Source organism: Prionailurus bengalensis, chromosome A1 (genome assembly GCF_016509475.1).
Source record: "Prionailurus bengalensis isolate Pbe53 chromosome A1, Fcat_Pben_1.1_paternal_pri, whole genome shotgun sequence".
Lineage (NCBI taxonomy): Eukaryota > Metazoa > Chordata > Mammalia > Carnivora > Felidae > Prionailurus > Prionailurus bengalensis.
The window spans coordinates 9527881-9552295 of record NC_057343.1 but is presented as its reverse complement, the minus strand read 5'-3'; the positions used below and the strand labels follow the sequence as shown (position 1 = coordinate 9552295).

Sequence of the window (24415 nt, the reverse complement as noted above, 5' to 3'; positions counted from 1 at the left end):
GTGGTTTTGATTTGTATTTCCCTGATGATAAGTGATGTTGAGCATTTTTTCATGTGTCGGTTGGCCATCTGGATGTAGTTTCATTCTTCTGCATGTTGCTGTCCAGTTCTCCCAGCACCATTGGCTAAAGAGACTGTCTTTTTTTCCATCGGATACTCTCTCCTGCTTTGTCAAAGATTAGTTGGCCATACACATGTGGGTCCAATTCTAGGTTCTCTATTCTATTACATTGGTCTATGTGTCTGTTGTTGTGCAGGTACCATACTGTCTTGATGATTACAGCTTTGTAGTAGAGGCTAAAGTCTGGGATTGTGATGCCTTCTGCTTTGGTTTTCTTTTTCAACATTACTTTCGCTATTCAGGGTCTTTTGTGGTTCCATACAAATTTTAGGATTGTTTATTCTAGCTTTGAGAAGAATGTGAGTGCAATTTTGATTGGGATTGCATCGAATGTGTAGATTGCTTTGTATAGTATTGACATTTTAACAATATTTATTCTTCCAATCCGTGAGCATGGAATGTTTTTCCATTTCTTTGTGTCTCCTTCAATTTCCTTCATAAAGGTTTTCTATAGTTTCCACAATACAGATCTTTTACGTCTTTGGTTAGGTTTATTCCTAGGTATTTTATGGTTCTTGGTGCAATTGTAAATGGGATCGATTTCTTGATTTCTCTTTCTGTTGCTTCATTATTGGTGTATAGAAATGCACCTGATTTCTGTACAATGATTTTGTATCCTGAGACTTTGCTGAATTCATGTATCAGTTCTAGCGAACTTTTGGTGGAGTCCTTTAGGTTTTCCATGTAGAATATTATGTTGTCTGCAAAAAGTGAAAGTTTGACTTTTCTTTGCCAATTTTGATGCCTTTTATTTCATTTTGTTGTCTGATTGCTGAGGTATGACTTCAAACACGATGTTAAACAACAGTGGTGAGAGTGGACATCCCTTTTGTGTTCCTGATCTCAGGGGGAAAACTCTCAGTTTTTCCCCATTGAGGAGGATATTAGCTGTGGGCTTCTCATATATGATTTTTATGGTGTTTAGGTATGTTCTTTCTATCCTGAATTTCTTGAGGGTTTTTAGTAAGAAAGTATGCTGTATTTTGTCAAATGCTTTTTCTACATCTATTGACAGGATCATATGGTTCTTATCCTTTCTCTTGTTAATGCGATGTATCACATTGGTTGATTTGTGAATTTTTTTTTAATTTTTTTTTTAGTTTTTTTTCAATGTTTATTTATTTTTTGGGGGACAGAGAGAGACAGAGCATGAACGGGGGAGGGGCAGAGAGAGAGGGAGACACAGAATCGGAAACAGGCTCCAGGCTCTGAGCCATCAGCCCAGAGCCCGACGCGGGGCTGGAACTCACGGACCGCGAGATCGTGACCTGGCTGAAGTCGGACGCTTAACCGACTGCGCCACCCAGGCACCCCTGATTTGTGAATATTGAACCAGCCCTGCAGCCCTGGAATGAATCCCATTTGATCATGATGAATAATTCTTTAAAAAAAAATTTTTTTTGATGTTTATTTATTTTTGAGAGTGAAAGAGACAGAGTGCGAGCAGGGGATGGGCAGAGAGAGAGAGACACACACACAGAATCTGAAGCAGGCTCCAGGCTCTGAGCTGTCAGCATAGAGCCTGACATGGGGCTTGAACTCAGGAACCACAAGATCATGACCTGAGCCGAAGTCTGACGCTTAACCGACTGAGCCACTAGGCGCCCCATTAATTCTTTTTATATGATGTTGAATTCCATTTGCTAGTATCTTGTTGAGAATTTTTGCATCCATGTTCATCAGGGATATTGGCCTTAATTCTCCTTTTTTGTGGGGTCTCTGGTTTGGGAATCAAGGTAATGCTGGCTTCATAAAATGAATCTGGAATCTTAACTTCCGTTTCTATTTTTTGGAACAGCTTGAGAAGGATAGGTATTAACTCTGCTTTAAATCTCAGGTAGAATTCCCCTGGGAAGCTCTCTGGCCCAGGACTTTTATTGGTTGGGAGATTTTTGATAACTGATTCAGTTTCTTCACTAGTTACGGGTCTATTAAATTTTCTATTTCTTCCTGTTTGAGTTTTGGTAGCGTGTGGGTGGCTAGGAATTTGTCCATTTCTTCCAGGCTGTCCAGTTTGTTGGCATAAAATTTTTCATAGTATTCTCTGATAAATGTTTATATTTCTGAGGGATTGGTTGTGATAAGTCCAAATTCATTCGTGATTTTATCTATGTGGGTCCTCTTTTCTTTTTGAGAAGTCTGGCTAGGGGCGTATCCCTTTTGTTTACTTTTTCAAAAAACCAGCTCTTAGTTTCATTGATCTGTTCTATGTTTTATTGGATTCTGTATTGTTTATTTCTGCTCTAATCTTTATTATTTCTCTTCTTCTGCTGGCCTTGGTTTTTTTTGTTGTTGTTGTTTTGTTTTGTTTTGTTTGCTGTTCTGGTTCCTTTAGGGGTTGCGTTACGTTTTGTATTTGGGATTTTTCTTGTTTCTTAAGATAGGCCTGGATTGCAATGCATTTTCCTCTTAGGACTGCCTTTGCTCCATCCCAAAGGGTTTGGATTGTCGCGTTTTCATTTTCATTTGTTTCCAAATATTTCTTAATTTCTTCTTTAATTGCCTGGTTGACCCATTTATTCTTTAGTTGGATGTTCTTTAACTTCCGTGCATTTGGAGGTTTTCCAGACTTTTTCCTGTGGTTGATTTTCAGTTTCATAGCATTGTGATATGAAAATGTGCATGGTATGATCTCAATTCTTTTATATTTATCAGCTGTTTTGTGACCCAGTATGTGATCTGTCTTGGAGAATGTTCCATGTACACTTGAGAAGAAGGTGTATTCTGCTGCTTTGGGATGAAAAGTTCTGAATATATCTGTCAAGTCCATCTGGTCCAGTGTATCATTCAGGGCCATTTTTGATTTATTGATTTTCTGCCTAGATGATCTGTCCATTGTTGTAAGTGGAGTTTTAATGTTCCCTGCAATTACCACATAAGATTGCTTATGTTGGTGATTATTTTATATATTTGGGTGCTTCCAAATTGGTTGCATAAACGTTTATAATTATTAGTTCTTCTTGATGGATAGATCCCATAATTATGATATAATGTCCTTTTTCATCTCTTGTTACAGCCTTCAGTTTAAAATCTAGTTTGTCTGATACATGTATGGCTACTCCAGCTTTCTTTTGACTTCCAGTAGCATGGTAGATGGTTCTCCATCCCCTCACTTTCAATCTGAAGGTGTCCTCAGGTCTCAAATGAGTGTCTTGTGGACAGCAAATAGATAGGTCTTGTTTTTTTTTTTTTATCCATTCTGATACCCTATGTCTTTTTATTGGAGCATTTAGTCCATTTACATTCAGTGAACTTAGTGTCAAATATGGACTTATTCAGATATGGACGTAGTGTCATTGTGTTATCTGTAGGTTTCATGCTTGTAGCGATGTCTCTGGTCCTTTGTGATCTTTGCAACATTCCACCCACAGAGTCTCCCTTAAGATCTCTTGTAGGGCTGGTTTAGTGGTGATGAACTCCGTCAGTTTTTGTTTGTCTGGGAAAACCTTTATCTTTCTTTCTTTCTGTTTTTTTTTTTTTTTTACTTTTTTTTTTTTTAATGTTTACCTACCCCTGAGAGAGAGGGGGAGAGAGAGAGAGAGGGAGACACAGAATCCGCAGCAGGCAGCAGGCTCCGAGCTGTCAACACAGAGCTCGACGTGGGGCCCGAACCCACGAACCATGAGATCATGACCTGAGCCGAAGTCGGACGCCCAACCGACTGAGCTACTCAGGCGCCCCTTTTATCTCTGTTTCTATTCTGAATGACAGCCTTACTGGGTAAAGGATTCTTGCCTGCATATTTTTCCTATTCAGCACATTGACTATTTCTTGCCACTCCCTTCTGGCCTGCCGCGTTTCAGTAGATAGCTTGGCCACTACCCTTACGTGTCTACCCTTGTAGATTAAGTCCTGTTTGTCCCTAGCTGCTTTCAGAATTCTCTCTTTATCTTTGTATTTTGCCAGTTTCACTATGGTATGTCGTGCAGAAGATCAATTCCTGTTACATCAGAAGGGAGTTCTCTGTGCCTCCTGGAGTTCAATGTCTGTTTCCATCCCCAAATTAGGGAAGTTCTCGACTATGATTTGTTCGAGTACACCTTCGAGCCCTTTCTCTCTTCTGGAATTCCTGTGCTAAGGATATTACTACATTTCATTGAATCACTTAGTTCTCTAATTCTTCCCTCGTGGCCTAGAATTTTTTTTATCTCTCTTTTTCTCGGGTTCATCTTTTTCCATAATTTTATCTTCTATTTCACTTATTTTACCTTCTGCCTCTTCAATCCTCACTGCCATTGCCTCTAGTTTATTTTGCACCTCATTGACAGCATTTTTTAATTCATCATGACTATTTTTTAGTTCCTTGATCTCTGCAGCAATAGATTTTCTGCTGTCTTCTATGCTTTTTTCAAGCCCAGCAATTAATCTCATGGCTATTATTCTAAGTTCTTGATCAGATATATTGTTTATATCTGTTTTGATCAGTTCTTTAGCTGTCATGTCTTCCTGGAATTTCTTTTGAGGAGAATTCTTCTGTTTCGTCATTTTGGCTAGTTTTCTGTCCCTTATGTGTTTTAAAAGCTTGTTATGTGTCCTGCACCTGCGAGCACTAGTGTATTAAAGAGGGGTCATACGCTGTCCTGGGCCTGGCCCTTCAGGAGGTGTTTTTTTGGAGTGTGTTGCTTGTTCTCAGATGTTACGATTCTGGTTGCTTTATCTCCCTGTTCCTAGTGATGTTTTGGACCCACCACCAGGTGTGCTTTGATTTGTTCATTGAAGTAGCCCTGGAGAAAAACAACCAACCAACAACAACAACAAACCAGTGTGGGGGGCGGGGGGTGGCGGGAGCAGTGTTGGTGGAAGAGGTCTTATCACATACAAGGAGAAATGATGGGTGGGAAAAAAAGAAAGAAAAGAAAATTGACCAGGCAGAGAAACTATATGGCTTAATCCAGAGAGAGAGAGAGAGAGAGAGAGGAAAATAAGGCGATATAGAACAGGTATAAAGAGACTAGATTACATGTATCTGCTTAAACAAACCAACAACCAGAATAACCAGACTAGAGGAGGAAGAAATAAGAAGGAGAAAAGAAAGAAAAAAAAATGTATGTAAGAAGAACTGTCCAAGAATTAAATCAGAAAATGCAAAACCGCTGGGTGCCTTGTCTGGAGGGGGGGCTGTCTGGTTGGTCAGCGTCAATCTCCGGTGGGTATGCAGTTACCGGGCGTGGAGGGGCGTGGCTTGGTGTAGGGGGTACCGCCTCCCCTCTGGACCCGCTGTCCCTTCCCTGAAGCCCCACCCTGTTGGTGGTGGGGTGAAAAATGGCGACCCCTTAGTTCTCCTGCCCCGACCGACTGGTGTCCCAAACCACTCAGTTTCGGCCAGCCTCACTGTGCCGCGGGGCGAACGAGGCAGTTTGTCCCTCTCTGCCGACTCCCGCGCCTCCCTGGTGCTCAGCTGGGATTGAAACCCCCGATGCCTTCAAGGGGCTGTCTCCGAGTGCCCCCGGTTCTGCCAATATATGGCCTCTGGCTGGCGGTCGCAGGCAGTCTTTGTCCTTTGAATGGTTATATTCCTTCTTCCCACAGCACTCCAGAGAGGGGATTGCTTTCTCCTACTGTGGACTGCAGCTCTGAACTAGTTACCGAGCCAGGGGCAGGCTCCCCTGCTCCCTAGGTGTGCAAACTGGACAGCTGGCCCATCTGGAGAACGCCCCACAGTTAGAGATTGGATCCTTCTCCATCCCTGGGCCGTGGTAATTCTCTTGTCCAGATACAGCCCTACACTTTCACAGCCTCTCTTTCTCTTCCTTCCCTTACTCTGCAGAAGGGGATCCCTCCCCTTCCGGCCTACGCACCCATTTTCTCTCTCCCAGTTCACAATCACGCACCGGTGGCCCGCCAGGTTGTCCCAAGTGTCTCTGCCACTCTGCAGCCCGGACTCTTGGAATTCAAAGTCCTTTGGCCTCAACACTGCTGTGTTTGAGGGACAAGGGAACTTTGGGTCCCCTGTTTCTCCACCATGTTGGATCTTTCCCCCACATAGACCCATTTCAAATACATCATCAACAATTTTAGAAAGCTTGGATCAAGGAGAAGATCCTACAAACTTGCCGAAAGGGGAAAAAACAGGTGATCTATAAAGGATCAGGAATTTGAATGACTTCAGTCTTCCCAACTTAATTGAAGCCTAGACGGCAATAAAGCAGTGCCTTCAAAATTCTGGAGGAAAATTATTTCCAAACTAGAATTCAGTAGCTAATCAAACTATGACAAACGTACGAGGGTAGAATAAAGGTAGAATAAAATCTCAAAAACTCTACCTCCCATCTATGGAAAGAAAATGTGTTTTATAAAAGTAAGGGAGTAAACCAAGAAAGTGAAAGACATGTGCTAGACACACACACAAAAGATTCAACATGGAAGAGGCAAGGGGGCTCCCCAGGTTGAAAGCTGATATGAAGTTGAACAGCCTTGAAAGGTAGGTATTGTCTCTTCCTCCAGAGCAAAGGTTGGGCTTGCTTATAGCCCGGAGGAAATATCTTCCTTTGGAACAAGACCTGCATATGCTGTTCAATATAATAGGTTGGGTTCCCTAACTGAGGATTCTTCTGTAATGCAACCTACTGTACATAAAGATGTCAGCTGACTCATCATGCCCTGTGGGAACTGGGGCTTGAGGACCTGGTGTCCCCTCCCCCCTCCATACCTTGGGTTGGGTTGTCTTCTGAAAGTTTTATAGTTTTAACTTATGTTTAGGTCATCAATTCATTTTGAGATGATTTTTTGTATATGATGTGAGATAAGAGCGGAGGTTCAGGTTCCTTTTGCATATGGATATCTGGTTGTTTCAGCACCCCTTTTCGAAAAAAAAAAATTTGCCCTTGTTGGCTTGCCTTGGGAACTTTGTCAGAAATTAACTGGCCATATAGGTATGGGTCTTTTTCTGGACTGTCTAATTTGTTCCATTGGTCTGTGAGTCTGTCTGTATGCCAATCCCACACCGTCTTCATTGCTGCAACTTTATAGTAAATCTTGGAAACAGACGGTGTAAGTTGTCTTAACGTTACTCTTTTGCTAACCCGTTTTGGCTATTCTATGCCCTTTGTATTTCCATGTAAATTTTGAAATCAGCTTGTCAGTTTTTACAAGAAAGGCTGCTGGAATTTTGATGGTGATCGTATTGACTATGGCTCACTTTCAAGAGAATTGACATCTTACCTACATTGAACGTTTCAGTTCATTAATGTGTGAACATACATGTGTCCATTAATGTAGGTCATCCTTAACTTCTCTTAGCAATATTTGGTAGCTTTCCATGTTACATTCTTGAATGTATTTTGTTAAATTTATCCCTGCATATTTCATATTTTTTGGTGATTTTTTTTTTTTTTTTAAATTTTTTTTTCAACGTTTGTTTATTTTTGGGACAGAGAGAGACAGAGCATGAACGGGGGAGGGGCAGAGAGAGAGGGAGACACAGAATCGGAAACAGGGTCCAGGCTCTGAGCCATCAGCCCAGAGCCTGACGCGGGGCTCGAACTCCCGGACCGCGAGATCGTGACCTGGCTGAAGTCGGACGCTTAACCGACTGCGCCACCCAGGCGCCCCTGTTTTTTAACTTTTGTTTTCAATTATTGTTAGTATGTAGAAATGCAATTGATTTTTTTTTATATTGACCTTGTGTCCTGCAGCATAATAACTTCTGAGTTACAAAATAAATTTTGAGTTACAAAACTCACTAATTCTAGTAGCTGTTGTAGATTCCCTAGGATTTTCTCCATTAATAATCAGGTTGTATACGAATAAAAGCAACTTCTTTTCCAATCTGTATGCCTTTTATTTATTTATTTATTTATTTATTTTTGCCTGCCTATTGCAGTGGTTAGAACCTCTAGTTCTAATGTAGAATAGAAGGAATGAGAGCAAATATACTGGGCTTGTTATTTCTTGATCTTTGGGGAGAGCATTTAGTCTTTCACAATGAATATGATTTTAGATGTAAGGATTTCGTGAATACTCTATTGGGCTGAGGAAATGCTCTTCTTAGTTTGCTACAAGTTCTTATGAATGGCGTTGATTTTTTGTCAGAGCTTTGTATGCCTCTATTGAGATGATCATACATTTCATTTCTAGTCTCTTAAAATCCTGTTGATTGGTTTTTAATATAAACCATCTTGAATTTTTGGTATTGACCCTTCTTTGGTCATAATGCATTATCCTTTTTATGTATTACTGCATTTGACTACCTAAAATGTAAAGATTTTTGTATTTGTGTTCCTGAAGGATATTGCTATGTAAATTTCTTTTCTTATAATGTTTAGTTTTGCTATCAGGATAATGCTGCCCCTAAAGTAGGAGTTGGAAGTTTTTCTGCCTCCTCTTTTTTCTTTCTTTCCTTTTAAAATTTATTTATTTATTTATTTTATTTTATTTTATTTTATTTTATTTTATTTTATTTTATTTTATTTTAGAGAGAGCATGAGCGGGCATGAGGGGCAGAGGGAGAGAGAGAATCTGACACATCAGGCTCCTTTCTCAGCGTGAAGCTCAATGAGGGGTTTGATCCCATGACCCTGGGATCATGACCTGAGCTGAAATCAAGAGTTGGATGCTCAACCAGCTGGGTCACCCAGGCGCCCCATGCCCCATGCCTTTTCTTTTTTCTGAGAATTTGTTTAGAATTGGTTTTATTTTTTCCTTTAATGCTTTGGGAGAATTCACTAGTGAAGCCATTTGGATCTGGAGGGTTTTTTTGTTTGTGTTTTTGGGGAAGATTTTAAATTTCAAATTGAGTATCACTGGTTGATATAGGACTATTCCGATTAATCACTCTGTTTCTTCTTGGGTAAGCTTTGGTATTTTGTGACCTTTATAGCATTTGCATATTTTATTAAGCCCTCGTTTGCCTTTTAATATCCCTAAAGTTTGTAGTGCTAGCCCCCCCCATTATTTCTGATTTTGTTAATCTTGTTTTCTCTCTCCCTTTCTCAGTCAATATTACTAGAGATATATTCATTATGATGGTACTTCTGAAGAACCAGCTTGGCTACATTGGAATTTTTTTATTCTTCTATTTCTATCTTATTGATTTCTGCTCTTAACTTTACTATGCTTTTACTTCCTTGCTGTTTAATTTGCTTGTATTTTTCTGGATTCTTAAGATAGAAGTGGAAAGCAGGACTCAGCAAAATACAATCTAGGGGCCATATCCAGACTGCCACTTGTTTTTGAATGGCTTATGAACTGAGAATGGTTGTTGCATTTTTTTAATGGTTAAAAAAGTCAAAAGAAGAATACTGTTTCGTGACGTGTGGAAATTAAATGAAATTCTGTTATCAGTGTCCATAAATAAAGGTCTATTTGAACACAGGCACACACGCTTGTTTACATATTCTTTATGGCTGCTTTTGTGAGCTTGAGTCATTGGGACTGAGATTTTGTGACTTTCTCACTGTTTTGCACTACTTGGGTGCACTATAATCACTGTTTCACGTACCTTGTATATCATTGTACTGTGACATTCTACTTTATTATCAGCACGTACCCATCATGTTGAAACAAAAGATGAGAAAAATGGACTTGACAAGTTATACTTTTATTTTTATTAAAAAAAAATTTTTTTAATGTTTATTTGAGAGAGAGAGAGAGAGAGAGAGAGACAAGAGTATGAGCAGTGGAGGGGCAGGGAGAGAGGGAGACACAGAATCCAAAGCAGACTCCAGGCTCCGAGCTGTCAGCACAGAGCCGGATGGTGGGTTTGAACCCACGAACTGTGAGATCATGACCTGAGCTGAAGTCAGACACTTAACCTACTGAACCACCCAGGTGCCCCTATTATTATTATTATTTTTTTTAATTTTAATTTTTTATTTTAGAGAGAGTGAAAGCATACACAAATGGGGAAGAGGGGCAGAGGGAGAAAGAGGGAGAATCCTGAGCTCAGTGATGTGAGGCTTGATCCCACAACCCGTGGAGTCTCGTGAGATCATGACCTGAGCCGAAATTAAGAGTCAGACGCTCAACTGGCTAAGCCACCCAGGTGCTCCAACATGTTATACTTCTAAAGTACACTAGAGTATACATTATCAAATTAGATGACAAAGCATTGATTATTATGTGGTGAGACTATAGCTGTGCTAAGGAGATACAGTATATGCTGACATTACCAGACTAATCAGTCATCCCAATATTCCCAACTCACAGGAAAACAATGGCCAGAAAAATTAGAAAATTGAAAAAGGAATATCTTAGCCACAGAAGAATTTCTTCACAGAATTATTAAAAATGAAAATCAGACTGTGCCCAGATTAAGTTTCCATTTGTTAGTCAAGTAAGGAAGTCATTTACTACTGATGGTGCCTTAACTAAATCGCCTTTGATTGTAGTAGCCAAAGAAATGTGTCTGGAGAGAATAAACTTGTTTAAAGCTATTAGCTTTTTGGCAAGAACAGTTGCTGCAAGGGTTGAGAACATTAGTAATCAATTAAAAAACAAAGCGAATGATTTTGAGTGGTTTTCCCTGGCTTTTGCGGATTAGCAGAGGTTACCAATACAGCTCAGTTACTGTTATTCAAGAAGTCGCGTCAAAGCTTGAAGTTTTTGAAGAATTAGTTTCAATGATAGTGCTCGTGGAATAACTGCTGACAAAAATATTTACAAAAAGTTCAGAAAACACTAATTTTGTATGACCCGAGAGGTGGGATCTGTTACGATGCATTACAATTGATGGAAGTAAAAATATGTCTCTAACAGAAAACGGCTTAGGTGAGCAAATTTACGAAACTGTGGAAATGTAAAGTGGCTAAAATATAGGGTTACTTATTGTACTTATCAGCAGGTATTTTGCAGAGAACATTTGAGTGTAGCATGAAATACAGAACTGGTCGTGTTGCTCCTGTGGACTTAGTCATTGTTAGCTGCGTGAATTTTGATCAGAAGTAGAAGCCGAAAACCCCGACTTGCCCACCACATTGCAGTTCAGTGGCCTAGTAGTAACAGTAAAATTCTATTCCAGTCTTTTGAGGTTTGGGCTGATTTGAGGTCTTTCCGAATGAGAAGCACTGCTCTCAACCACTGTGCTTGAACACCGAATGGCTTTGGAAGTCAGTTTTTGCTGCAGACTTGGTCATGTTTCTTAAAGTATTCAACCTAAACTTATAAGCCAAACCGTGCTTATATGCAAAATGAGAAGTGATTTCGATGCCAGCTAGTGTTGTTTGAATCACAAATAACATTAAGCTGTTTTAGATAGCTTTGCAGGCCGTCAGAAGTTAAGGTAAAGAAAACAAAGTCGCCGTTCCCACTCAGGGTTGCAGTAGACGTATTTTCTGAGCTCGGTCTCAGACTTTGATGTGAGTGCAGAGGAAACGACCCTATTACAAAATCCGTTTCGTTGTGTGGTTGAGGCATTTGCACCCACCTTACCCTCCGATTGGAGGTGATTGATCTGCAGTGGAAGGACACCCTGAAAGATGAAAAACAAATATTAAGAGAAGAATGAAGTCTGTAGGTATCTTCCAAACAATGAATATGCTGAATTGAAATCGTGTGTATGTGACGGCCCGGCACCTTTCAGGGTAAAAAGACACTTTCAAACATGAAATACATACATTCTTATTTAGAAAGTAGCATTACCATATGAACGTTTGCAGTTGATTTTGATTATAGGGAACGCTAATTTTTAATCTCAACTAAGTGAAGTATTATCCCCCCAAAAGAACTTCATTCTTACTAGGAGACTGGTTTTATAACAAGTTGCACTCAACGGTTATTACTATAGCCTACAATGTTTACTGTCTGATTCTTTATACAAAAAGTTTGCTGACCCCTGCTTTACATCAAGTTATTGGTTTTTATTTTGAGAGAGAGCGAGAGAGAGAGAGCGAGAGAGCGAGCATTCGGGAGTAGGGAGAACAGAAGTAGAGAGAATCATGGGGCTCTATCTCACGACCATGAGATCATGACCTGAGCTGAAATCAAGAGTTGGATGCTTAACTGACTGAGCCACCCAGGCGGCCCCTACATGAAGATATTTTTATCCTGCATAGTTGTGTGACAGCACATATTAGCAGAATTAATGCTTTTAAAAGAAAATAATATATGGAACAGCTTTTTTTTTTTTTTTTTCTCCTTACCGGACTTACTAATTACAGCTCATTCAGTATGAGATCTTATTGCTTTGTGTTAATGTTCTAGTTTGAAGAAGAGGCTTTGCCCGGTTGCCCTGTGTTGTGTGGCTAGATCTGTTAAATGCTGAAGTTTCTGACCGTGCAAAGCTAGTGTACCTTTTGTTGTGGTGTAATTCTAAAGTAACACAGGTGCTGCCTTCAAGGAACTTATGCTGGGGGAAGGGACTAATAATCAAAACACATAAAGGAAACAGCTTTATTTCTAAGAATGTACTGGAGTCCGTTGAAATGCCTAGAACTAGATGTGCTTAATTTTGAGGAGGGGTTTTTGAGCTCCTTAAGAATAGATAAGAGGTAGAGAGAAAGCCAAGCTCACACCAGAATGTAATTGCCTCAGAAAGGCGTGGAGAAGTACTTTGATGTTCTCTACCAAGTGGATCTTTTGGTTTACTGTTTTGGGAAATAAGCAGGGCAATTTGGACTCCTCCAGGATGCCGTTCGTCTATATCTCTGAACTCCCCCCAATTTGTAGTCTTTAGTGGCAAGTGACTTGGCATTTAGAGCCCTTGGATGATTCTGGGAGACTTTTGGGAAGCCAGGAAGAAAAGCTAGAATTACCGGGCCCGAGAGCTTTGGTAGAAACCAGAAGGTCAGACGATGTTCTTCCTAGCATCTGTAGAAGGGGAAAGAAAAATGATAGTTATTTGCACAGACAGGAAGCTATAGAGAATGATGAGACCATAGAAGATTACAATTTGAGGAGCAAAAGGGGCTCAGGTAGTTTCATTCACAGGTTTTTGCTTAGATTTCAGTTGTATGGGACAAGTAAATACATACAAACGATGCATGGACCACACTACAAGATGTTCCTTTAAAATGTCTTCCTTAAGTGTGACTTTTTGGGGGAGAACGTGGCAGTGAGGTCTTCATCGTCGTCTCCTGATATGCACCGACAGAATTTTTGACCCCCACTGCTCCCTACCCTGGCGTGGGTGTAGGAGGTTGGGGTAGTTTGAGCAGCTTCCGCGTTACCCCACTTGGAGGCGAACCGCGGCCGCCCTCCCCTCGGGACCTTACGGGAATCCGCCACACACGCCACCATTCTGCCCCGATCAAGGATCAAGGATCAAGGCCCAAAGGGAGCAGCCACCCTCCGCGACAGGGCGGCAGCTTCCGGGGGGGTGGGGGTGGGGGTGGGGGGGTGGGAGGCTGATTTGGTCTCCATTCCCTGGCGTCCCCTGGCGGCTGCCCTCACTCCTTATTCCAAGTACCCCGCGGGGTCCCAGCAGAAATTTGGCTATTCCCCACGGGAGCAGCAGCCTCACCCCCAGGGTTCTCCAAGGACATCTACACCATTTGGATCGTGGTAGAGAAAAAAGAATGTCTAATGAGTTGGAAAGTTATTTCAAGCCTTCAATTCTTGAAGACCCTTGGGCTGGCCTAGAACCAGCATCTGTAGTGGCCAGTAACCAACAGTACAGTAATACTCAAACATTCACAGGCAAAAAAGGAAGATCCTTTAGTGAACATTTCTGAAATTCACCCAGAAGTTTCTTGTGACAGGAACATCTTGGACAAAACTTTTACTTGGGTAATTGAATTGAACCCTAAGATGGCGACTGAATAATTAGTCGAGTCTTCTTGGTATTTTACATCACATCAAGTACTGTTGATAATAGAGAAGACATACGGTAGAATCATTTGCAATATTTAGCTCTTTGGAAGTGCCTACCACCTTTTTGAAGATTGACAGTTTCCAGATATTTAACATTCATGGTTATATAATGGATATTTGTCTTTTCAATAGCTTTTCCAGGGTTTTAAAATAAAACATTTTGTCTTTCCAAAAAGAGAAAGTACGACCTTTTGTTTGGGGGGCCAAATTGTTTTAGGGAGAACTAATTTCTGCGGTTATATGTTTCTACATCGTCAAAAATAAATTGAATAAAATCAAGTTCATCTTTATTGTATTACAGCTTGTGGTAATTATAAACGAGCAAGGAAAACTAGTGTCCAATTTATGTACCTGTAACATAAACCAGTAGCTCAGAGCTGTGTAATTTCTGTGTTATCTTCTTGGGTGTTCTTTTATGATCTCCTTTGTACTTCCAAAATTAGAAACTCTGCTTAGTATTATAAGATGCATTCAGATAACCTCAAAGAACGAGAGAACCATTTTGATTTTGAAAGTACTTTTAAGCAGATACTTTTTTTTTAATTTAATTAATTTTTTTTTTTCTGTTAGCACAGTGCCGGATGTGGGGCTGGAACCCACAATCCGTGAGATTATGACCTGAGCTGAAGTCGGATGCTCAACCGACTGAGCCACCCAGGCTCCCCTAAGCAGATATTTTAAAGAATAAGAAAAAATGTTCTAAAGTTGGTGCTGAAAACTTAATAAGAAGACCTTATGTGTTCTCTTTAGTTCTCTTCAAGAAGATGAATTTGGCTGAGATTTGTGACAATGCAAAGAAAGGAAGAGAATTTGCACTTCTTGGAAACTATGACTCATCAATGGTATATTACCAGGGGGTGATACAGCAGATTCAGAGACATTGCCAATCAGTCAGAGACCCGGCTGTCAAAGGCAAATGGCAACAGGTAAGACACGCTCAGGTGAGGGTAATAGTTTATTGTACTTGAGAGACCAGAGTGGGACCGTTGGAGGACTGTTAGTTGGAGTATAGACCGTTGGACTATTAGTTGGAGGTTTTGTAAATAGTTGTTTCTTATTTGTCTGAATACTGAAATGTATTTAAAATGTACTCTGAATAATTTTGTCTTGCCTGGTGAATATTTTGGATAATATCTTTCATGAGGCATATTTTGAAGATACTTAATTGTCATGGAATCGACTTGTAATTTTTTTAATTTTCATGATCAGTCACCTAGTTGTGTGTGTTTATAAATTTTTGATATAAGGTATTTCTACTCACCCTTTTCCCTTTCATTTTTCCATGGAGTTTTGACCCATTTCACAAAACTTTTCCTTTAAGAAAGTTTCCTCCTTCTTAAAAGAGTATTTTGAAAGACTCCCTACAAATACAAAGGAATCAATAATCTAATAAAGCTAATATAGTTGCTGTGTCTCTTGACTGTACAACTTGATTATATAATAGTACAGTTAATAAAAACTTGAATTAGAATTTCCCCACTTAGTCTTAAAACTTAAAATCCTTTTAAAATTAAAAGTACAAAGTCAAGCATTTCTTTGAAGTTTCTCTTTAATGTACTAATGCCTTTCAAGTGTTTTTTCTAATTTTTCCGTGTCAGAAATTGATATTTCACTAAGGTTTCAGGGTCAATTTGACTTATTTTCTGACTTAAGCGTTACCAAATTATGTTGAGTGAGAACAATATACTTGCTTTAACTCCAGTTGAAATTTGTAGTTGTGTGCTATCTGCACAGTAGCCACAGGCAAGAGTGGTTTCTTAATCTAGCCCGGAAATATTTTTGACAATTCCTTAATTGTGTTAAATAGTGACCATTTCTATTCATTTATTTTTACGGTTCATTTCCCTTAGGTTCTGTAATTTTATTTCTCCAAGTATATAATAGCATATATTAGCAGTTGAATTTTATCTAGATTTTTCTTTTCTCTACAGTAAAGTATACTTTCTGGTCAAAAAAACAAATTAGAATTGTTAAAAGGAATTTATGAATATAATTTTCAATCTATTATCTGTTTGCCTTTGAAACTTAGTTTGGTCTCAAAGTTTGAAACCACAAGAAGGTCCATGTAGTAGGGACTCAGTGAAGTTTTTTAAATGAGGGAAAAAATCTTGCCTTTGAATTCAAAATGAACTTTATCCAACACTTGAAAGCATTTAAACAAGGCCAGAAGAATTCAGGTTTTAGGTGAAAGAGAACGTAAATAAAAATCGGAGGGGCGTCTGGGTGACTCAGTCGGGTAAGCGTCCTACTTCGGCTCAGGTCTTGATCTCACGGTCCGTGAGTTCAAGCCCCACATCCGGCTCTCTGCTGTCAGCACAGAGCCCACTTCGGATCCTCTTTCCCCGTCTCTTTCTGCCCCTCCCATGCTCGTTCTCTCTTTCTCTCTCAAAATAAATAAATAAACTTAAAAAAAAAAAATGGAACTGGGTAATGCTTAGTATTATACCATTTCAGGTTTTCAGATGCTCATAATAGGCATTTCATACTTAGTGATATTCGGAGTTAGCCTTTCCTAATGCTGGTGAAAATTCTGGCTGATAGTATTCTGGAAGCTATTTTACAAATATATTAAAAGGGGTTAGCATAACATTTTAGATTTCGGGGAATGGTTACCTTGTTACTGCCTTACTGCTTGTTTTAAATTATATTAATGGTCATCACATTCATTGGTAGAAATAGAGCTCCGTTTTGAAAAAATCATGACTACTTCCCTTACAAAAAGGTGTATAATGTCTTTTTTCAGTCCAATTCCTCCCCTCTATCTATATTACTTTACATGGTTCTTTGTTTTTTTAATGTTTTAATGATTCATTTTGCATACTTTGATACTGAGAAAACTTGCATTCAGTAGCAATTTGTTATTTGCCATTCATGTAAACCGTAAACAGTTTCTAGCGTAAAGATTATTTCCTTTTAAGGTTCGGCAGGAATTACTGGAAGAATATGAACAAGTTAAAAGTATTGTCAGCACTTTGGAAAGTTTTAAAATTGACAAGCCCCCAGATTTCCCTGTGTCCTGTCAAGATGAGCCATTTAGAGACCCTGCTGTTTGGCCGCCCCCTGTACCTGCAGAACACAGGTAAATGGGACTTTATAGTCTCTTTGGGTACTTTTATAGGTAACTGATATTCTGAATGAAGAGAGCGAAGCTTTATTTAAACCAAGTATGGAAAATATTTTGGGGGGATGTAAATTTAATACTTGTTTACAATTTTCACACCTCTCCGTTTATATAGAGTTTATATTTGATGTAGAATAGAAGTAAATCATTTGTCATATATCTTGCTTTTAGAATGTTTGACTACTCTAATGGTAACAATGGAAATCTGCTAGTCCTGAAATTTACCAGTTAAGTGAGTGAGGTCTTTTAGATTTCCTATCAGCATCAAAGCTTGGATGGCTTTTTTGTTTTAAACCTTTTTTTTTGCTTTAGAAGATTCTGATAGCTTTAGATGAAGTGGTGGACCGATTGGATTCATCTGGTTGGGCCTGCAGCCAGTTTCCAGAATCATAATGTAGAAGGAACCTTATCATTCCTTAAAAGTTAAAGGTCAGATTCCCCAGTGTGGTCTATAATACTCTAAATTTTATCTCCCTGGTGCATCATCTACATTAAACCCGTCTAGTCTTGTTTTTTCCTGTCTTTTTGTCTTTGCCCGGTTTGTTTTCTTCAGGGGATTCCCATAATCCCCATCTGAGCAATTCATATTCATTGTTCGAGTCTCAGCTCAACTGTGTTTTCTCTCTGCAGCCTTTCTCAGTTTGCTCAAGCACAGCAGTTTGTTCATAGCAGTTAGCACATTGCATTTCTTTGTCTCTTCACAAAATTAGGAGCTTTGCTAGGGCAAGGGCCATGTTTTTATTTTCTCAAAACGAATTATGAACAACAGACTTCTGTTGCTAAAACAGTGTTCGATACATAGTAGGCATTCAACCGACATTGAATGAATAATTCCATTAATTTCACAAGTAAGGAAATTGAGACCTGAGAGACCCTCACCTATAAGCTGAGCTAGACCGGGATCTGAGTTTAGGTCTTTCTGGCTTTCAGATTGTGAAGTGCTGTTGCGACCAGAGTGTTGCATCATACAAAATAAGTTTCCTTTCGGTCAGTAGCTGTGATCATGTGTTTAACTTGTTGATCTCAGAATTTTCTAGAAGCATTTAAAAAACTGTGAAAAGTGGTTAATTTACTCCTTCAGGGTTTTTTCCACAGACTTACAGATAATTTTATGATTCCCATCATAAAAACACTAGATGATGATTCTTCTCTGAAGTCTGCAACAACATAGCCCTTTTTGCAGATGTAACCACTTTCAGGTGTTTTGGATTAAGATAACCCTTATCTCTCCAAAGTCAACATTTCAGGAGTCATAGGGCTGTTACCATGGAAGTCCCAAAGTAAGTACCGAAAAAAAGAAATAATGGCATTTTGATTGATCAGCACTTGAAGATTTTATGTATGTATGTGTAACAAAATACCTTCGTCTTTCTCTGAAAGGCATTAATTCAGAAATATACTTCTAGTTTACAGCTAAAAGCTGAAAATCACCTTATTTAGGTATGTTAACATGTAACATTATAGAAGCTAAGGCGTACAATGTGTTGATTTGAGATATGTATATATATGGCAGTTTGATTACCATGATAGCATTAGCTTCCACCTCCATCGTGTCACATAATCGTCTTTCGTGTTTGTCTGTGTGGGGGGGAACAATTGAGATTTAGTCTCTTAGCACCTTCGAAAATTGTAATACAGTATTGTTGTATATTACCTCTATGCTGTATGTTAGATTTCCAGGACTTATTTATCTACTGGTTGCAAGTTTGTACCCTCAAGCATCCTCCCAATTCTCAGCCCCTGGTGTTTAACTCTCTGTTGTTACAATTTTGGTTTTTACGGAGTCCAGGTATAAGTGATATCATACAGTGTTTGCCTTTTTCTGTGTGACTTATCTCACTTAGCATAATGCCCTCAAGGTCCATCCATGTTGCTATGGATGGCAAGATTTCCTCCTTTCTCACGGCTGAGTAATATTCCACCAAATAAGCAAACACTTAGATGGTTTCCATAGCTTGGCTATTGTGAATAATTCTGCAGTCAACATGGGAGTGCATACATCTCTTCCGTATCCTGTTTTTATTTCCTTTGGATATGTAGCCAGCTACCAATTGATGGATCATTTGGTAGATCTATTTTTAATTTTTTTAAAGAACCTCCATACTGTTTTCCACGGGGGCTGAACCAATTTGCATTCCCATTATCAGTGAATAAAGGTTCTCTTTTTTCCACATTTTTGCCAACACTTGCCTTTTATCTTCTTGATGAGGGCCATTCCAACAGGTGTGAGAGGTGATATCTCATAGGGGTTTTGATTTGCATTTTCTTGATAATTAGTAATAATGAACATTTTTTTTTCTGTACCCATCGGCCATTTTGGATGTCTCATTTGGAAAAATACTTATTTTTGTTCCTCTGCCCATTTTTCATTGGATTTTGTTGTTGAGTTGTATGAGTTCTTTATGTATTTTGAATATTAACCCATTACTCAATCTATGGTTTGCAAGTATTTTTTCCCATTTGGTAGGCTGCCTTTTCATTCTTGACTTGTTTTTTTCTGTGTAGAAGCTTTTTAGTTTGATGTAGTTTCACTTGACTTTTGCTTTTGATGTCCAATCCAAAAAATCATTGCCAAGACCAATGTCGAGGAGTTTCTTTCCATGTTTTCTTCTATGAGTTTTACAATATCACATCTTATGTTTAAGTGTTTTAAATCTAGTTTGACTTCATTTTTGTGAATGGTATAAGATAGGTGTCCAATTTTATTTTTCTGCTTGTGGTTATCCAACTTTCTCAACACCATTTGTCAAAGAAACTATTTTTTCCCCATTGAGTATTCTTGGTTCTCTTGTCAAATATTAGTTAACCATAAATGCAAGGGTTTATTTCTGTACTCTGTGTTCTGTCCCATTAGTCTTTGTATGTGTTTTTATGACAGTACTGTACTGTTTTTTTTTTTCAAGTTTATTTATTTATTTTGAAAGAGAGAGAAAGCGCAAGCAGGGGAGGGGTAGAGAGAGGAGAGAGCAAGAAATCTGAGCAGGCTCCACACTTGGCAGTGCAGAGCCTGATGTGGGGCTTGCACTCACGGATGGTGAGACCATGACCTGAGCTGAAGTTGGATGCTCAGCTGACCGAGCCACCCAGGCGCCCAGTACTCTACTGTTTTAATTACTAAAGCTTTGTAGTATAGTTTGAAATCAGAAGTGTGATGCCTCTGGCTTTGTTCTTTCTCATGATTGCTTTGGTTATTGGTGGTCTTTCTGGCTTCATACAAATTTTAGATTTTTTTTCCCCATTGTTGTGAAAAACGCTATTGGAATTTTGATAGGGATTGTGTTAAATGTGTAGATGGCTTTGGGTAGTATAGACATTTTAACAGTGTTAGTCTTCCCATCCGTAAACATGGGGTGTCTTTCCACTTGTTTGTATTTTCTTCCGTTTCTTTCATTAAAGTTTTGTAGTTTTCGTTGTACAGATCGTCACTTCCTTGGTTATGAAATTTATTCCTAAGGATTTTATTGTTTTTGATGCTGTCGTGAATGGGATCGTTGTCTTTCTTTTTTCAGATGGTTCCGTGTTAGTTTGTAGAAACACCACTGATTCTTGTATGTTGACTTTATATCCTGCAACTTTACTGAATTTCTTGATTGGTTCTAAGAGAATTTTGATTGAGCCTTTTAGAATTTTTTATGTGTAAGATCATATTGTCTGCAAATAATGACACCTTTTGCTTCTTTATTTCTGATTTGAATGCCTTTTATTTTTTTGTCTCGCCCAATTGCACTAGCTAGGACTTCTAGTATTACGCGGAGTAAGAATGATGAGAGTGGGCAGTCTTGTCTTGTTTCTGATCGTAGAGCAGAAATTTTCCACTCTTCACTGTTAAGTATGATGTTGGTTGTGGGCTTAATTGTATAAGGCCTTTATTATGTTGAGGCGTGTTCCTTCTGTACCCAATTTATGGAGGGTTTTTATCATGAAAGACTATTTTCTTTTGTCACATGCTTTTTTTTTTTTTCACCTATTGAGATGATCGTACGATTTTTATTTTTCTTTCTGTTAATGTGTTGTATCACATTTATTGGTTTGTGTATGTTGAACCACCCTGATATCCCAGGGATAAACCCCATTGGGTCAGGGTATATCATTCTTTTGATGTATTGTTGAATTTATATTCAATAGGAATATTTTGCTAATACTTTGTTAAGAATTTTTGTATTCATTAGGGATATCAGTCTGTAGTTTTTTTGTAGTATTCTTACCAGGCTTTGATATCAGGGTAATGTTGGCCTTGTAAAATGAATTTGGAAGTGTCCCCTCTTTTTGATTTTTTGGAAGAGTTTCAGAAGGATTGGTGTTAACTGTTCTTTAAATGTTTGGTAGAATTTGCCAGTGAAGTCATCTGGTCCTGGAAATAATTTACAATATAGGAAATATCTGTTCCAAATTGCTAGAGCACCATGATTTATTTTAAAAAGCTGTGGCCACAGATATTAACTCTAATATTTGTGGCTCAAACTGAATAAAAAAGTGTGGCTGGTAATTTCCCATTGATGAACACTTACTGAAAACTTCTTATTAGAGAAACATCATTCGCCCACTGTTTCCTTTTATTTATCCTCTGTTAACTGCCCATAACACAGATTTTATTTATTTTTAATCCTTATTCTTAATGAAAGTGACAGATGAATGGACCAGAATGTATTTCTCTGAACCTCGTTTCTCCATACTAAACTAAAAAAGAATTTTCCCTGTATATAGCCATTATATATAAAGATTTTTTATGGACCAGAAAACCTTAATAAAAACAAATCCAAGACTATATATTGTTTGGGGGAGGGGTGGGGGGGGTGGCGGTGGGTTGGGTGGGAACAGGTTCCCATTCTCATGTATATCATCAACAACAATGGGAAAACTTTTGATAACTTCACAAGGTTCTACCAGTGAAAGAATTCTTGAGTATTGTGCATGGGCCGATAAAATAAATAAATACTAAGATTGTAAGTTTAGGGTTTGAAGTTTTGGGAGGTTAGAGTTGTATATTTTCCAACTTTTACAGTTTTGTTTCTTCTACAGGTCACATACAACAAAACGTAATGAAATTTTCACCTAGAGATAGTGAGTAGTGGGTATAGTCCTTAGATATTCTTGGTTTAATGGGAAGGCACTTGAGTTAAATCCATGAGATCTGAGTTTGAATTCCATTCCTGCCACTCACTTGCTTCAGGACCTTGAGCGAGTTATTTAATTTCTCCAAATGTTAGTTTTGTTGTATGTAAAGTGGGAATCTCTACCTGATGGAATTAATTAAAAGAATTTAATGCCTAAGTAACTGACATATAACGAGTAATTAAAACGAATGGTCAATTCGGGAATAAAGTACTGCAATATTATTGTTCAGATAAATAAGAATAACAGAATTAAAAAATTATAACCTTCTTTATAAAATTCCTTTATTTCGTCCCTGCTCATTCTGCATACATCCTTTATTTTCTGAAACATCGTGAATAACTCTGGCAGAGAAGTTATGATTTTGTAAATGTCCAAGTCTTGTGAAGTGGGTGATCATTTTCAGGGAAGGGATGAAAACTAATTAATGGTCACTTACTGTATGTTTTATAAGCATTATCTTATTGAAACCTCCAACAATTCCACGAAGTAGCTACTGTTCGTCTTTGCTCACATTACTATTGCTAATTTATTATTATGAACCCCATTTACAGCTGAGGAAATTGAAGCTTACGGAGTTTGTTATTTTCCCAAAGTCATCTGAATAAGTAAGTGGCAGAACCAGGATTTGAGTCTAAATCTTTTCACCTTATTTATATCTGCTTTGCTGTGTTACTTTCCTACATGTATTCAGTGGTATCTATGGGTGTGTTTTAATATATCCTAGTACATAGATAGATCTCTTACCTACTTGGTTAAATTCTCATTAGAGATTGTGAGAGAATAAAGAAGCTGAAGATACTTACTGATATTTTAAATATAGTTACGTTTGGTTGTTTTTTTCCCCCTATGGGAACACTACCCTGGAATTAGAGTGTGAGTCAATAGGAGAATATAATTTACCTTGTTTCGGACAAAGTGTTTCTGGGATGCATCTGATCTGTTTGGCATTAGTTACGAATTTGGCAACCCTGCTCGTATTTCTGTCCTTTTCACTTACTGGACTTCTCACACTTGTAACACTTCTCAATCCCTGTTTCTGCACGCCAAGGTAATCCTTATCCTGTGGTTTCCGGCAGTGGTTTGTGCATCGTTTCAAGTTATGCCTTGTATGTCATATGTCTGCTGAGTTCCATCATGATTCCATGTCTTAAATCACCAGCAGCTGCTTGCATGTATCAAAGCAATCTCTGAAAATGAATTAGATTCATTGCCTTAAATGTGAGGCAGCTGAGCTACAAATGGTTTATGGTAGGAGCTAGTGGCAATATTAGAACTAAACTCCAGGGAGATGAAGCCTCCAGATCATTTTTCGTGTCCTGAGCGAAAGGGTATTTTGTATTAATTAAATTATTTATAATATCTTCCATGTAAGTTTATTTAGTGTATTCTTTTTAATGAGACCATTTAAAAATGGTCTCTCCTGGTGAGATCTGAAGCGATGGAAGAGATTTTCTGCATCGGAGCCATGTTTGATGTAGCATATATTCAAGAGACTATTCTGTAATCAACTTAAAAAATAAATGCATTAGGTCTTTTTAAGTTGCAGCTTTTGGGATAGATGTCAGTAGGAATAGGATCCACAAGCCTGAAATTAATCATTTGGCTCATTCTGTGCAGGTAAAATAGAACTCTTAATAGGCCCTTTATTTTATTTATTTATTTATTTATTTATTTATTTATTTATTTATTTATTTATTTTTGGGACAGAGAGAGACAGAGCATGAACGAGGGAGGGGCAGAGAGAGAGGGAGACACAGAATCGGAAACAGGCTCCAGGCTCCGAGCCATCAGCCCAGAGCCCGACACGGGGCTCAAACTCACGGACCGCGAGATCGTGACCTGGCTGAAGTCGGACGCTTAACCGACTGCGCCACCCGGGCGCCCCTTAATAGGCCCTTTAATGTTGTTTCATCTGGAACCAAGGGAAATGGCATAATGTGTTTCTGTGTACACAGAAATAGTAAAATTATTTTTTATCCGATCTGTGCTATTCTGTAGAATTTCAGCAAAGAGGAAATTCTTATTGACTTGGTATTAGGGTTGTTGCTTTATGTTTCTTTGGATACCTAAATAGATTATGTTACTGCTAGCATTTTAAAGCCTGATTTGCAGTGGAAAAAGATCAAGTAAGGCCAAGGTCAAGTACCAATAGAGAGTAAACTACCATCTCATCCTTATAGGTGTTTCATCCAGATTGTGGCTCGGTTACTTTCCGGAGATGAAGAGGCAGGAGAGCAAGTTGTGTGTGTGTGTGTGTGTGTGTGTGTGTGTGTGTGTGTGTGTGTGTGTTTAGCAGTTCCACCACTAATTGAC

The 24415-nt window shown here is 38.6% G+C and overlaps 1 protein-coding gene and 1 pseudogene across 4 annotated transcripts in view; both read left to right on the top strand.

Moving 5' to 3' along the window:
- The window catches only part of KATNAL1 (katanin catalytic subunit A1 like 1), a 102491-nt gene that overhangs the window by 9209 nt on the left and 68867 nt on the right, over nucleotides 1-24415 (top strand). For all 4 annotated transcript variants that reach the window (XM_043576100.1, XM_043576080.1, XM_043576089.1 and 1 more), the window contains exons 2-3: nucleotides 14617-14792; nucleotides 16785-16945. In XM_043576100.1, coding sequence (XP_043432035.1) covers nucleotides 14631-14792; nucleotides 16785-16945 — 323 coding nt within the window. In that variant the 5' untranslated portion in view covers nucleotides 14617-14630. The remainder of the gene's footprint in view (nucleotides 1-14616; nucleotides 14793-16784; nucleotides 16946-24415) is intronic.
- On the top strand, nucleotides 11154-14355 carry LOC122466876 (annotated as a pseudogene).